The 14,982-nt window shown below is 35.3% G+C and overlaps 1 protein-coding gene across 1 annotated transcript; it reads left to right on the top strand.

Annotated features, from left to right (window-relative positions):
• The first annotated feature begins 1,926 nt into the window (after positions 1 to 1,926).
• On the top strand, positions 1,927 to 4,206 carry LOC125680281 (E3 ubiquitin-protein ligase Midline-1-like). Its single transcript, XM_048919742.2, has one exon. It carries the CDS (start codon positions 1,929 to 1,931, stop codon positions 3,771 to 3,773), a length of 1,845 nt encoding a protein of 614 aa, XP_048775699.2. The 5' UTR covers positions 1,927 to 1,928; the 3' UTR covers positions 3,774 to 4,206.
• Positions 4,207 to 14,982: the final 10,776 nt, after the last annotated feature.

The following is a 14,982-nucleotide window of genomic DNA, read 5'->3' as shown; positions in this document are numbered from 1 at the left end:
AGTAATTTTATTACAGCTATCTGTCAGTTGGACAACCCTTTGCAGAAACTATTGCATTGATAAAGGGGTGCTTCTGTACATTAGTATCCCTCTCCAGGGTATAAATCATCCTAGAAAACCCAAGTTGATTCAAAAGTAATACCAGTCTAAACAAAGATCCCGAAAATGATTTTATTTACAAGAACTTTTCAAAACTGAAAATATGGACAACAATTTTATATGAAGAACGAAAGCGGAAGACAAAAGTACTGTACTAAAACATCATTATTGGCAACAATATGGCAACATTTACCAGTCACTGAAACCTATTGGTTAGGGCACTACGTAACCAGGAAGTTCATATTCTGTTTAGAAAAGTGGACAGCTATATCCCAAATATTGTCGCTTTCCCTAAAGAGAAAAAGAGGTCCAGGACTCGATTCTTGATCCAGCCGACAAAAACAACAACAAACACCCTCTCCCAAATGCCCAAAGGTAGTAAATGAAAGGTGAAGATAACAAAGAGTGATCAATCTTATAACTCCTGTAAGGAATACAAAATTAAGAGTTCGGCAAACACGGACACTGAATATACCAGAGGTGGGATCTAAAGTAAACATCCCTTGTTGACCGGTTACACCACCGTGAATCCTATATATTGATCAGGTAAACGAAGTAGTTCTTAGTCACAATCAGTATGTAAAGGACGGCCTAACAGTGGTATGAAACATGTCACACAGCGGTCGACCTAATGGCAGGTTGCATCTAAAAAATTAGATTATTATAACGACCATAAATTTTGCGAAAAGTTGACTTTAAACGAAATTGTTGAAAACCGTGTAACATCAACTTATTGATCAGTAGCCTGTCTCGATTTAAAAATTTATCATACGTAGACCATAGATATCTGATCAGTTGAGAGATGTTTGTCCAACTCTTTATTTTGCATTCTTTATAGGAGTTGCGATATTGATCATTATCTTCACTTTTCATAAACACCATAATTGTGCAGGTGATAGTGGATTATTGCTGTAAAGATATGGAAAGTTGACGATGGAGAAGATGAAGTCATCCCGTTTGTCAGTTGTTCAGTTGTTAGTTTATCGTTAAAATCTATGTTCAATAAAATATCAAAAAATGAATCAAATATGAAAGACTTGGTGGGGTCTTTTATTTCGTGTTCAATGGGATATATCGAATCAACATATGAATGAAAATGAGGATTGTTGATAGATGAAATGTCGATATATCTGAATGTCGAGTTGAAGGCCACAACACGAGATTTTTTCTAATTAATAATCTTTTGAATAGATTGAATGTCATTCCATATGACTCATACAAATCGTATTCTACAGAATGCAAATAGGTTTTCACAAATCAACCGTATTGGGCATTATATGGGTCCGTGTTTGCCCAACTATCTATTTTGTATTGCTTGTAGGAGTTATGAGATTGATCACTGTTCGTTATCTTCACCTTGCATGGAGCTTTATGAACCTCACAATGTATTTTGATATCACTTGCCTAATCCAAACAATGTAAAAGATGTAAATGTTTATGGTGAACAGGCGACATAATTGATGTGTTTAACATGGTTTACCTTCATTGTTATGCTCCTTGCACACTCTTTATAGTATCAGTAGTTTACTAAATTTGCTAGTGATCTGATTTTTTTTTTAAATCTTAAAACCCATTTTTGCATGGAAGAAATGATAAATCATCACATGATCTTCTAGTCATATTATGTAATACATTGTACTCAGGCTCTAAAATCTTAATTCATCTCCACTTAATGGCTCGTCAGTAAATCATAAAAATATTCGAAACATAATACAAATGTATATGAAACATCAAGAAATAATATAAAACTTAGAAACTTTTCTCCAAAATCTCCTTACTGCCACTCCATGACTTACACTGTGCCCTATTTAAACAGAAACCGGAAGTAGATGTTTGTTACCAACACAGCTATGGCTGCTCTCGTTCCCCCAGACGGTAAAGATATGGATGTTGCTAAATGTTCATTATGCTTTGAAAATTATACCGATCCTAGATTGTTGGATTGTTTTCATACGTTCTGCAAGGAGTGCATTGAACAACTTATAGTATATGGTGGAAAAGAACGGAACACATTCTGTTGTCCATTGTGTCAACACGAACACTCGATACCTAAAAGTGGAGCTGATGGCATGAAACGGAACTTTTATATGGAAATGTTGCCTCAAAAGAAAGAAGTTCAATGTCAAACATGCGAGAACAGCAGTCTAGCGGTGAAGAGATGCTTTGATTGCGATCAATATATGTGTTCAGTGTGCTTTAAAACGCATCAAAAGCTAAAGGTAAGCCGTTCTCATCGGAGCTGTGACATTGGCCACGAAAATCAAGGAACTCATACTCAGACGATCTACTGTTCTAAGCACCGAGAGGAACAACTGAAGTTTTTCTGTTGTCCTTGTAAACTTAACATATGTCGTGATTGTAAAATCACGGAACACGAAGGCCACAGAACGGAAGGTCTTTCAACCATTGCTGAAAAAGCAAAGAAGTCACTGGAATTAAAACTGACAAAGTTCGTGAAATTAGAAGATTTATTCATAACTAAAAAGCAAGAGTTAAAGAGTGCTATTGAAGCTACTGGTGGTGACCGAGAGGACCTCATTAAAATCGTCCAAACAAGAACAGTTGAAATTGTCAAATGCATTGAAGCATTAGAAGGGGAGTTGATTAGAGGAATAGACAATCTTTTCAGAAAAAGAGAGTCTGATCTAGAAAAGAAGGAAACTCTCACTGTTCAGAACATTACTTCAATAAAAGGTCGCGTACAATACATAAAGCAAGTACTAAAACACGGGTTACTACCAGATGTCACACAAGCTGAGACATTTATGCATTGCTCAGAGGCCAAGTTATCCCAAACCTTGGATAGCGTTAGTGCAGTAGATGCCTGTATTGTCCCGATTTTTGTTTCTTCCAAATTCATACCACAAATTGATAATATTGGAACGCTGGAATTCGTAACTTTTAACGTAAATTTCAGTTTCCTGTGCGATTGTCCCTTAAATCATATGATTTCAGAAATTTCCCCGTCTACCAATAGTGAAAAAGCATGGATTCTGTATCGACACTTGCATAATACATCTCACCAAATACACCAAAAAACGGGTGGTCTATACCATGAAAGGGGCGACATACTTTCTGTATCTCGACAGCACGTGCAACATATAGTATTTAGATCCAATGATGAGGAAGTACGATTTGCAAAACACCCATCGTGGTTTGATAAAGAAAACGAGAAGAAAACTAGTCTTCATATTTTTATACACGATCTCCTTTCCGTCACTGTGAGTGAAGAAGACAAGATCGTGGTACTTTTGACACAGAACCGTGTTGGGACTGTCACAGACGCTGGTGAATTAGTGAATATTGTTACTCTGAAGTCCGTTGTATCTGCCCGTGGTATCGCCGTCTGTGGAGATTTGATGTACTGCATAGACAGGTCAAATCAATGTGTTGCATGCTTCAAGACAAATTATGAATTTGTGTATTCCGCTACCCCATGCAGATCCTTTTCAAAACCTTTCGACCTGAGATCCATCTGTTGTGATAAGAACGGAAACGTATTTGTTTGTGATTTCCAGAATGATGTCATTTTTTTCCTTGTAGGGGAACGTTTAATCCCTGTCGTGGGAGAGGTTCGCCGACCCACAGCAGTGGCAGCAGATGGCAAAAACAGACTCTGGATTGGGAAAGAAAATGGAGAAATTCAAATTTACGACATAAAACTAAATCAGTAAACATAGCACATTCTGCATAATATATGTTTCTTCCATTGACATGTAGTTAAGTACACTACAATGTAAAATGTGAAGGAACGAATTCTATAGTTAGTTATGTATTAGGCTTTTAGAATACAGTTGACCTATTTTTCATTTAATACGTTACTGAGGTCCAGTCAAGTGTTGGAATGCTTCGGTTTAATATCTATAACTATGGACAAACAAGCAAGATTGTAGTGATTACATCATCATATCAAGATGCTGCATGTGATAGTGAGGCAAAATATTAGATTTTGTAATTTATGGTAGACCAACTTTGTTGAGTGGAATGATTTTATTGCATTCATTTGACAATCCTACTTTACATTTTTATACAAAGTGTGGTTTTTTTTTTTTTTTTTTGCTATGCATTGAGCTTCTCTTTTCGACTAATAAATTGATATTAAAGGTGGAACTATTTGTCTTCTTTCACAGCAAAATTTTTCCAAAAATTCTATAAATCAACTTTTATTCACGTGCGAGAAAATTTTGCGAGACCCTCATCGTCGCGAACCAGTCTTTGAGTGTGTGTCATAGGCTCGAAAAAGGCTCGATCACGAAAATTAATCGCCGCGGACCAGTTCACCTCGGGTGTATCGCGAAATAAAATACCCGCGAATAAAAGTTGGTTTACTGTAACTAGAAGTCTGATTTAAACAAAACATGTTGATTTTTCTTGTATATGAATAACTTTACATTTGTTAAAATGCGTCAAGTAAACTGCTATGGTAGAATAAAAATACTGAATCAGCATTGAATAAAGGTCGATGTGCCTCCTGGGTCTGGTCATTATTGAAACCATGGACCACTAGGTATACGCAGGAGGAAAGCATCCAACCGTCTAAACCTACGTGTATTGAAATGTTGTATTCCTTCAAATAATGACATCAATTCATATTTATCTTTAGTTTCAAAAGAATGGATATAATGAAATTTCATAAAGTATATAGATATAAACCCATTTAAAACGACTAAAGCTCCACCGTCCACGAACTTTTTAGACAATCCTCGTATAGAGCAAATTGCAAAAGAGCAGAACGAGTTTCAGTTGCTTGATTAGCAGGTTATACAATCTGCTGGTTATCTATTTAGGATTGATTATTGAAGTACGTGGGGGGTGGGGGGGGGGGGGTGCGTGCGTGTGTGTGGTGGGGGGGATGTGATAAATACAAAAGTGAAGATAAAGAAGTAATAAATATATAAATCCCATACAGAATACAAATAGTAAATAGTTGGGGTAAGGAAAACTCTGGAAACACCAGAAGTGGGATCATGTGCCTCGAAGAAGTAAGCATCCCCTGTTGACCGGTCACACCCGCCGTAATCCGAAGTAAACTAAGCACTAGTGAAGTTTTACGAAGAGGCCTACTTTTACAATCGGTGGCTTACTTTTACAATTTAAAGGGATCAACTCCAACTACAGAAATTGAACCGAATTGAATATACAGACTGCTTCAGTAAAAACACCAAAACCGACAATTATGTTTATTACAAAAGTATTGTAAACTCTTTAGCAACTCTTATTAGGGCTTTCCACCTTTCTGTGGAAAGTCCTATTGATATTGTTCTGTTTGTTATTTTCCTGTCGTCAAAAAGTTTTTGTCTTAAGACTTATCGAAAAACTGTATAGTCCATCATATAGTACTTCTTGAGAAACGAATACATTCCATCCTGCGTAAGTGAACTTTGACCCCTTACGGAGTTATTGGACCTTTCGCAGAAATCATTGTTAGCGCTTCTACTTTTTAACCGTAAATGATAGGAGGATGAAACCTTTGCTAAAGCATAGAGGGTAATTAGCAGAAGGGAAGAATTTCAAATGAAGGGATTCGGTCTCCCCTAAAGGGAGTTAATCCCTCGTTATGTTTTGCGATTTATTCGTAAAACATGTCGAACTTGAGAACGGTTTGTCGTATAGACATGGGACCAACTGGAATAGGATTGTTGACCTTGAAAATTAGGTCAATATCATCAGAAAAGAGGACAAATAGCACTTTTTATACTCTCTTTCCTGCTTAAGATAGCGTTGAAATATCATATGGGTAAATATTGACTTCTTGATTCGTTCCGACAGTATGCATTATAACTTTGAACTTTGACCTTTCTGTGAATTTCGGAGACTCGCGTTGAAAACCTTGTTATCGCTACTCTTACTTAACGGAAAGTCATAGAGACACGAAACCTTCGCTAATGAATTCACAGTAAAACCCTCTTGAATAGAAAAATTAATCAAAGGGATATGAAAACCCTTAAGCATATATATTGCCCCATAAAGTATCCAATATCATTATCTAAGCCTATAACTTTTATATCAATATATATAGAGACATGGGACCACTTGCATTAAGACCGATGACCCTTGACCTTCAAAATGAGGTCAAATTAAAAGTCAAGGTCATCATAAAAATATAAAAAATTCATTTTCAAGGTCTTTCATAGTATTTTTAGCATTGAGAAGCTAACTGAAGGGAACCGAAAACCCCTAACCATGATTGTTACCCCTGAATGTCTTGAATAATATTATTTAAGCTTATAACTTTTACATTAATAGACATACGATGACTTGCTTGAAGATCGATGACCTTTGACCTTCAACATGGGGTCAATGTCAGATATCAAGGTCATCGTGAAATTTCTTTTCATTTTCAAGGTCTTTTTGAGTTCTTACATCATCTTGAATTTTTTTGTTTGTTAATCATGGTAGGTGGAAAGCCCCTCTAATTGTTCGCGAACAATTAGTATTACTAGTTAAGGTCTTCCGTAACAACGGAAGACCTTCTACTGATTGTGCTGGTTAAGATTATTCATATTATTCTTTTTTTCTTCTTTTTCCTAGACGCTAACTTTGAAGCTTCATATCTCGCTCATTTCTGCATGGATTTTGCTCAAATTTTCAGGGTTTATAAACTTTACAGAACAATTTTAAAATCATGTACTACATTTCAGAATTTCCCTTCTGTTCACGAGTTATTCCCTTTTGAATGAAATTTTAGGGGCTTTGGTTTCCAGACAAAGGCTCTGAGACTGTATAAGCTTGAGCAGAAAATGCATTGAAAATGAAAAGTAGGAGCATTGTAGTTGTGCACATCGTTTTTTGTTTTTTGATTACAGCGTTCGAAATGGTGGTTGACAGGGTTAAAAAATTGGGACGCCTAAAGGAGCAAAAAATTACACATATTTTCCTTTGTATCTTTTAAACTAAGAATATTTTGTTAAGACGTGTAGAACAAAAGTTGTGCAAAATGTTGAGAGCTTTCTTTTGATATCCCTAAAAAGGGGCTGGTCCCTTAAATTAGGGATCTGGAGATCTTCAAATTTTCGCTTTATAACTCAAAAACGGTAAATAATTCGATATGGATTTCGCTGGAAAAGTTGTTCTTTAACATCTTATTGATCTCATAAACATAATAGTTTGCTCGAGTATTGTGTTATATATGAGTAAAAAGCTTGACCCGCAAACAGGTAACCGTATCATTAGGTAGGTGAAGAGGGAAAAATATGCGTATAACTTAAATGAACTTGCTTTAATTGATAAATCTGACTTCATGAAATGCTAATTTTCTTTTAAAACAAGGTTTTAACGTGATCTATGGTTTCTTTAAAAATCATCTATCGACAACTTTCTTTTTTTTATTATTATTATTTAGTAGCTTTAATATAAACAATCGTTCCAAAGAAAAAAAAGAGGAAAAGGTTATCTCGTCTACGTTTGTTATTAACACAACGATATATTTAATTGAAGAAACAAACCTTCAAGCATAGAATAACTCAGTCATTAACTACACGCATCTTACATACACCGCGGGGTTTGTTTTTGTTTACAATTACGTAATCGCCTCGAGGAACCATCGCTTGTGAACCAGGGCATGTACACAAAGTAAACATTGTCGTCCTAAATATAACACAGAATGTTATGTTTTTGATCATATTGGATTTTTCGAATAATTCAGTCTTTCCGGGGATGTATATTTAAGAAATAAGGTATCATTTAAAAATATTTATCGGGATATAAATACGGGTTGGTCACGTGATCAAATTCCATAAAGCCCGAAGGGCTTTATGGAAAATTTGATCATGTACCAACCCGTATTTATATCCCGATAAATATTTTTAAATGATACCTTATTACTTATGTTTACATTTTTGGTCGGTAACATTGCTGAATTGTGTTAACAACACGTTTCCATACATTTCAAATTGTTGACGTCCACAACGAAGCGTCATAGATGTTCAAAATGACGACAACACAAAACAAAGTTCTATAAAATGAAGAACTGTTTTAATTATTAAGACGCTAGAAAGCAAGTATATCAACATATACTTATACATTAACTCGGGAGTATATAATGGAAAACTCTTCCATATGTCTAATTTTAGGGGGTGGGGGAATCATGATTTAAACGGGGATGCGCAGTGTTACACTTAGAGTTGTGATGCGCTTTGACTTTTGAAAAGTGAAGACGTTGAAGACCGACTTTGAAAGATATTCTGTGGATATTATGGATTTAACAGAAGACTGAGATGGAGGAACATGAAGAACAGGGCGGTAGTCGTCAGGTGTAGGCAAATCATTTATAGACAGGACAGAGGACGCAGCTCAGATGAATCTCAAGAAAGAACTGAACATCGCAGAGAATGTGGAACTGCACGAAGGTAAGAGACGGTTTGGATTTGGATATGTAATTGTTGATAAACGTGAGCTCACTGAACGCTTCTTTTGACTGGATAATTTTTGTAATAGGTTTTTAACGACTCCTCGCTTCGATGTCCCGACATAAACTTGGAAACCGACATCAAACACTATCTATGGCTGCTGTGGCACGGAAGCAGTGTGGTGTGTAGGTCTTAATACACTTTGACGACTTATCGGCCATACATCCTGTGAACGACCTTTTTGCTAAAGCCTAATGTCATCGTCTAGCAGTAGGTACAATTCCGCATCACTGATGACCAGGGTGAAGTTGTAGCAGACGAAATTTTAGACATACATTAGGCCTAGTAGGCTAGTAACTAAAGACATTGTTTACAGTTATGCTTTTATCAATTATTGATGAAAGTCCACTGCTTGGAATACAAATAAAACCGTAAATACATTTTGTGGTGTTGATTTCATCTATTGAAAGATTTCTGTAGTAAGTGAGAGCGATTGCTAGATGTGTATTGCCTTAGTAAAAGTAGTACCTGTTACCTACTTTTAACAAATGTTCATACGCACAGCCGTGACCTCTGTTGACCCCGTAGTAGATTTATCCAGAAATAAATACGTATTGCTCGTAATAATGTTATGTAGGAGAAAACAGTTGCAAATGTAAATATACTTGTTTATACGTCCCTGGTCTTACGTTTGATTTGTTTTAAATTCAAAACTCTTGAGCATTGCGGCATCAATTTTAAAATCTGCGATTTAATATACAGTTCGTTTCTCAATCATGTCTAATTGAATGTGTGTTTCATATCGGAGATTCATCGCTGCTGGACTAGCGATCTGTGATTTTACACTACTTTGAAGGACACATCGCATGTTTTTAAACTTTTTAATTTTTTCAGCAAAATTAATTCATTTCATGCCTAAAACTTCTTTACATGTGTTTTAAATGAAACAGTTTGCGTAGTTTTCGAGTTTGAAAGCGATGAAATTCAAATCTTGCTTTATGCATATTTTCTTCGCTATTTTACGCGCCATTATCTGTGACGTCATATGCGACCTCGAGCGAGAAGATTTGAAAACAGTTGTTAGCCATTTCATAAACAGATTAGATTAATTGACAAACAAACAATTATCACATTAACGGCTTGTAAATAACACTGCATTAGGGTGTTTTGTGCCGTTTAAGGGTGTACTTGCTATCTATAGAGAGGATTTGGACTGTGTTGTTTTTTTCAATTTTCGAAGGAAGGTATGAGGGACAAGCCGTGGATATTTTTTGTCGGCACAACGACTTTGCCTTAAACACCCCCAGTAGAATTTGTCACTGTACTTTTTGAAACAAGCACTTGGACAAAGACGTAGATGAACTGCGAGAAAATGGTTCTATCGAAGCTACGCACTATTACATATAGGCCTACGGCATATGCTTTCCGTTCTGCTCTCAAATTCAATACACACTCGCACCAACTGACCTTCACCTTGTAACAACATACATGTATAGTCAGAACTTTGCTAGCAGTGTCTACCAACTGGTGATTTTAAAAAAGAAATTTAAAGATAAAAGATAATTGAACTTTCAATTATAAATAATAAAATATGATATTTCCCAACTTTGAATTGAATTATAATGCTTTCATTTTTTTAAGGAACGCGTACGTGTTTACAACAACAGCATGCCGCGCTCCATGCACTTCCTAAGTAACAACGTGAAGAAACAAAAAATAATGATTAATAAAATTGCTTGAATAAAATAATTTAAAAGCATTGTGATTTTCACAATAAGTTTCATCATTTTTATTATTATTTTTTTCTTTCGAAATGCACCCCTGACAGTAGGCCTAGTTGTCAATGATACATAATCGTATCATAATTTAGGCCTATCTAACTTCTCCAAAAATAAATTTAATAATAATTGCACTGTTTATTTTAGAAAAGCAACGCTAATTACAGTTGTTTAAGAAATGGCATTACCAAATAGTGTTTATACAGTGATCCCATGTACATGTATACATTATTTACTCGCAAATTTATGCAGATATACTCGCTTTCCTCGCTACATTTGGGTCGCTATTGGTATGCACTGGTGGCTAAAAGATATAAGACTCGGGAAATTTGTCAACATCGAAATAAATGTTATCCATGGTAGATAAATTAGGCCCCTAAAACCCGAGTTTTTGAAATATCTAACACTACTTTTACAACAAGTTGATCGACGAAGGTCGCATATGACGTCACTGTACCACGTGACTACCTATCTAATTAACTAGGCTTTTTGAAATCGGGACTTAGATTTAAGTCCGTATTGTGGCTAATTATCGCAATACTTCAGCGAACGAACTATTACAATTAATTTCTATAAGCATAAGGAAGACGAAATGCATATAATTCTGTATACTTTGAAAACGCGAGATGTGTCCTTTAACTGAACACACAAGCTTTACTCAAATTCTTCGTTTTGAAAAAGAAAATAAATACATTTTACAAACATAACGAATTATTTCTGAACATGTTTTGAAATCAATAGTTTATAATCATGATTAAACCAAATCTAAACATGCGTATAGAATATTCAGAAACCCATGGCTGACCAGTCTCATTTCAAATTATATGTTGTTTTATTGTTTAAAAACAATGACTTTGATTAAACATTGATTCAGAACTCCTGGTGCAAATTATGTAACTTCGGCACGTGCCCCTGGCATGAAATTCATACGCGACTTCTCTGCGCACTGTGTACATAATATACCTACATGTATTTACGCAGATAGATATTAAAGTTTAATAAAATATTCAAGATTTTAGAGCAATTTATTTGATTTGTATGTATAAATAATTCAAACTCGATGTATTATTCTCTTCAGTCTGAATATTATGCTATCATAATTTTGTTGTATGATAAAATATTGGTAACAGCTATAAACTTTTGTTATATGTCCTGAGCCATAAATTTCATAAATTCAAATAGTAATTTTTTCTTCATTATTGGGACTGAAAAGTTAAATGCTGAAAGAATTTAATCCCACATACACGCGCGCCTCAAAAGACTGATTCGTGGAATGAGATCATACACGCATGTACTTGAGTAGTATAAATTTATTAAACACCTAACGATAAAAATTTATAGTACACCTTTATAGCTTCATTTCAATTATATATATTAAATTCTCAAACTATTTCATAATTACATACGAGAAGTCAGAATCGCCAGCGTAGCCAAACTACTTATATCGTTACAGTACTTATCTTCCTGTCACAGTACAGTTGATTATTTTCTTTCTAAAAACTTAACTTGTATTCGTCTTTTGTAAAATCACTGGATAAGTATTTCAAATAATTTTTCCTGTGGTGATGTTACGTATAACATATCAAGAGGGAAAGAAGGCGAAAGTTAGATCCCACACACACATACTTATGTACGGTTCGTGTATCAAATGTCATTTAATTTTCTACGTTTTATTTACAATATCAATCACAATTTCTCTTGTCTTAATTATCACAAACATGTTAACTGAGGCTGCATTAGGACCTGACCCAAAGACATGGTCAAGTTCAAGGTTTTTATGTCACACAGCTCCGAAGGAAGACCTCTCGTTGCTTTGCAACGAGTTTTGCTCTAGTTCTTTCTACACTTTCACAATGCACTACTCGTTTTAATATTTCATTGAGTTAAATTTATCGATATTCAAATGTACATATAATTTATTAACTGCGACTGACGAGCTGAAAAATGCATGAAGGGACCCAGAAAATTGCCACCAAAAGAGTGTTTTTAAGCTTTACTGTATATCATAAGTGTACCACAGCGCACTCATTGTAAGCAGAGGACCTCAAATTATTCTGACATTTCTAAATAATGTGTCATCAGTCCTGAAAGCTTAAATGTTCTCTATACCTCACATCTTAGGATTCTGGCTTCCCCAGGAACAAAGCAACCCCTACCCACCCACCCACACATACCTTTGGACGGCAGCTGTATACTAGACCAAAACGTTGAATGGGGGGGGGGGGTACGCTTGTAGAGATATATTTTTTCGTAGCCCCTCCCTCTCATTTTGAAAAAAAAATGCTGCGTCCTTGTTTCGTGTTGAATCTCTAGGTTTAAATGTAAAGACAACCAATAAGTGATGTGTAATTGTATACATGTACATCATAATACACAGTAGTATCAACAATGTTTGTGATAATGACTCATGAAAATTGACCCCCATGAAAATCGATTACTCTCTATAGTATATTCTACACATCATCGATATAAACATTTGACATGTGCTTGGCCTTTAGAAGTGCCGTACCCCGTGGATGTCCGGGTTAGAATAGGTCCTCTGCAATACCCCTTGCTTGTCGTAAGAGGGGACTAAATAAATAGGCGATACTTCGGATAAGACCGGAATACCGAGGTCCCGTGTCATAGGTGTGACATGATAAAGATCCCTCCCTGTTCAAAGGCCGTAAGCACCGAGCATATGCGTACATTTAGCAGCCCTTCACCGGCAATAGTGACGTCTCCATATGATTGATCGGTTGCTTTTACGTCCCTTCCTGGATTTTTCACTCATATTGAAAGGTCACCATCTGTAGGTGATGCACCACAAATGTAGACCCGGCCTATGTTTAGCGATCAGCGCCGTAGAAATGAGGGTTCTTACATCTCCGTTTTTAACGGTGTATTGTCAAGTTGAAGACCACAGTAAGACCTTTTTTCCCCATGTAGGTTTTGAATAAATGTTGCCTGATAAGAATACAAAAAGCAGGTCAACGAACACAGAAGCATAGTTTGTGTTCATGGGAATTCCAACAGAAGACCTGGCCTTGATTCTATAAAGAAACTTAAGTTTGAGGAATCAATTAACCTCAAATTAATTGAGAATTCCTTAAATTGACGAAATAGAAAAAAATCGCTTGTATAAAACTACCTCAAATCTTTTGAGATTTTTCCTAAGTAGGGTGTTTTAAAGAATATAAGCGGCCATGTTCCGGGTCGGTATAATGTCCTGATAAATGTAATGTCCTGATTGATCTGATGAGCAATACTATTATATGCACTAAAATAAGATCGGTGAAGTTGGCTACTAGTAACCAGCTACTAGTAACTGGCTACTTAAAAAGAGAAAAGTTGGCTACTAGTAGCCAGCTACTTGAACCAGGAAAAGTTAGCTACTAGTAGCCAGTTACTAGTAGCCAGCTACTAAAAGTATGAAAAGTTAGCTACTCGTAGCCAACTACTACAAAATATAAAAGTTATAATTACTGATAGCTCGCTACCAGATAAAGGTTAATGAGTTTGAAAATTATTATCTATCAGATTTATTTCTAAAGAGGACGAGGAGTCGTATGAAATTTCATGTTCAATTATCCCCAATTACATAACGTTCCAATGCAAAATATGAATAAACTTTTTCAACTGAGTGTTTACTTTAAAAGTGATACGGATTGAATTCAGACCTTCAATCATTTGATATACCATCCATTTTGAAATATCTGCTACTTTTACAATTTGATTCGAGTTACCCTGAAATTTCAACATAAGTGTGAATACCGTAAGAAACTTTATGTTTGACTTTATGTTTGTATTAGATATCTGACGAATTTACGACTATACATATGGCAAGAAGTGATAGATGGTGTTTTGGTACTCCACGAATTTTCAGATATCGCTCTTTAGGAAATCAGTTACTTATGCATTTTGATTATCGGTACAATGAAATTTCAAGATCTGTGTGAATACCTCAAGGAACTCCGTGTTTATATCATATATTTAACTAACTTACAACGATACATATGGCGAGTAGTGATATTGGGTATCGTAATATGTCATCAATTTTCAGATATCACGCTTAAGGAAGTCAGCTACATATACCTTTTGATGGCAGGTAAACTGAAATTTCAAGTTTTTCGCAAATATCTTAAGGAACTCTGAGTTTGTATTAGATATCTGACTAATTTACAATTATCAAAGTGAAGAAGAGTAATATTAGGTATCTTGACATGCCATAAATTTCCAGATATCACGCTTAAGGAAGTCAGCTACTTATACCTTTTGATTCCTGGTATCCTGAAATTTCACGTTTTTCATAAATATCTTAAAGAACTCTGTGCTTGTATTAGATATCTGACTAGTTTACAACTGTCCATGTGAAGTGGAGTGGTACTAGGTATCTTGATGTGCCATTAATTTTCAGATATCACCCTTAAGGAAGTCAGCTACTTATACCTTTTGATTGCAGGTAACCTGAAATTTCAAGTTTTTCATAATTATCTCAAGGAACTCTGTGTTTGTACTAGAAATCTGACTAATTTACAACTAACCACGTGAAGAAGACTGATATTAGGTGTCTTGATATACCATCAATTTTTAGATATCACCCTTAAGGAAGTCAGCTACTTATACCTTTTGATTGCAGGTAACCTGAAATTTCACGTTTTTCATAAATATTTTAAAGAACTCTGTATTTGTATTAGATATCTGACTAATTTACAACTATCCACATGAAGAGGTGTGATATTAGGTATCTTCATATGCCAACAATTTTGAGATATCAC

Source organism: Ostrea edulis, chromosome 2 (genome assembly GCF_947568905.1).
Source record: "Ostrea edulis chromosome 2, xbOstEdul1.1, whole genome shotgun sequence".
In the NCBI taxonomy this organism is placed as follows: Eukaryota; Metazoa; Mollusca; class Bivalvia; order Ostreida; family Ostreidae; genus Ostrea; species Ostrea edulis.
Note: the sequence above shows the minus strand (reverse complement) of the source record. Positions and strands in the feature narration are given on the sequence as shown.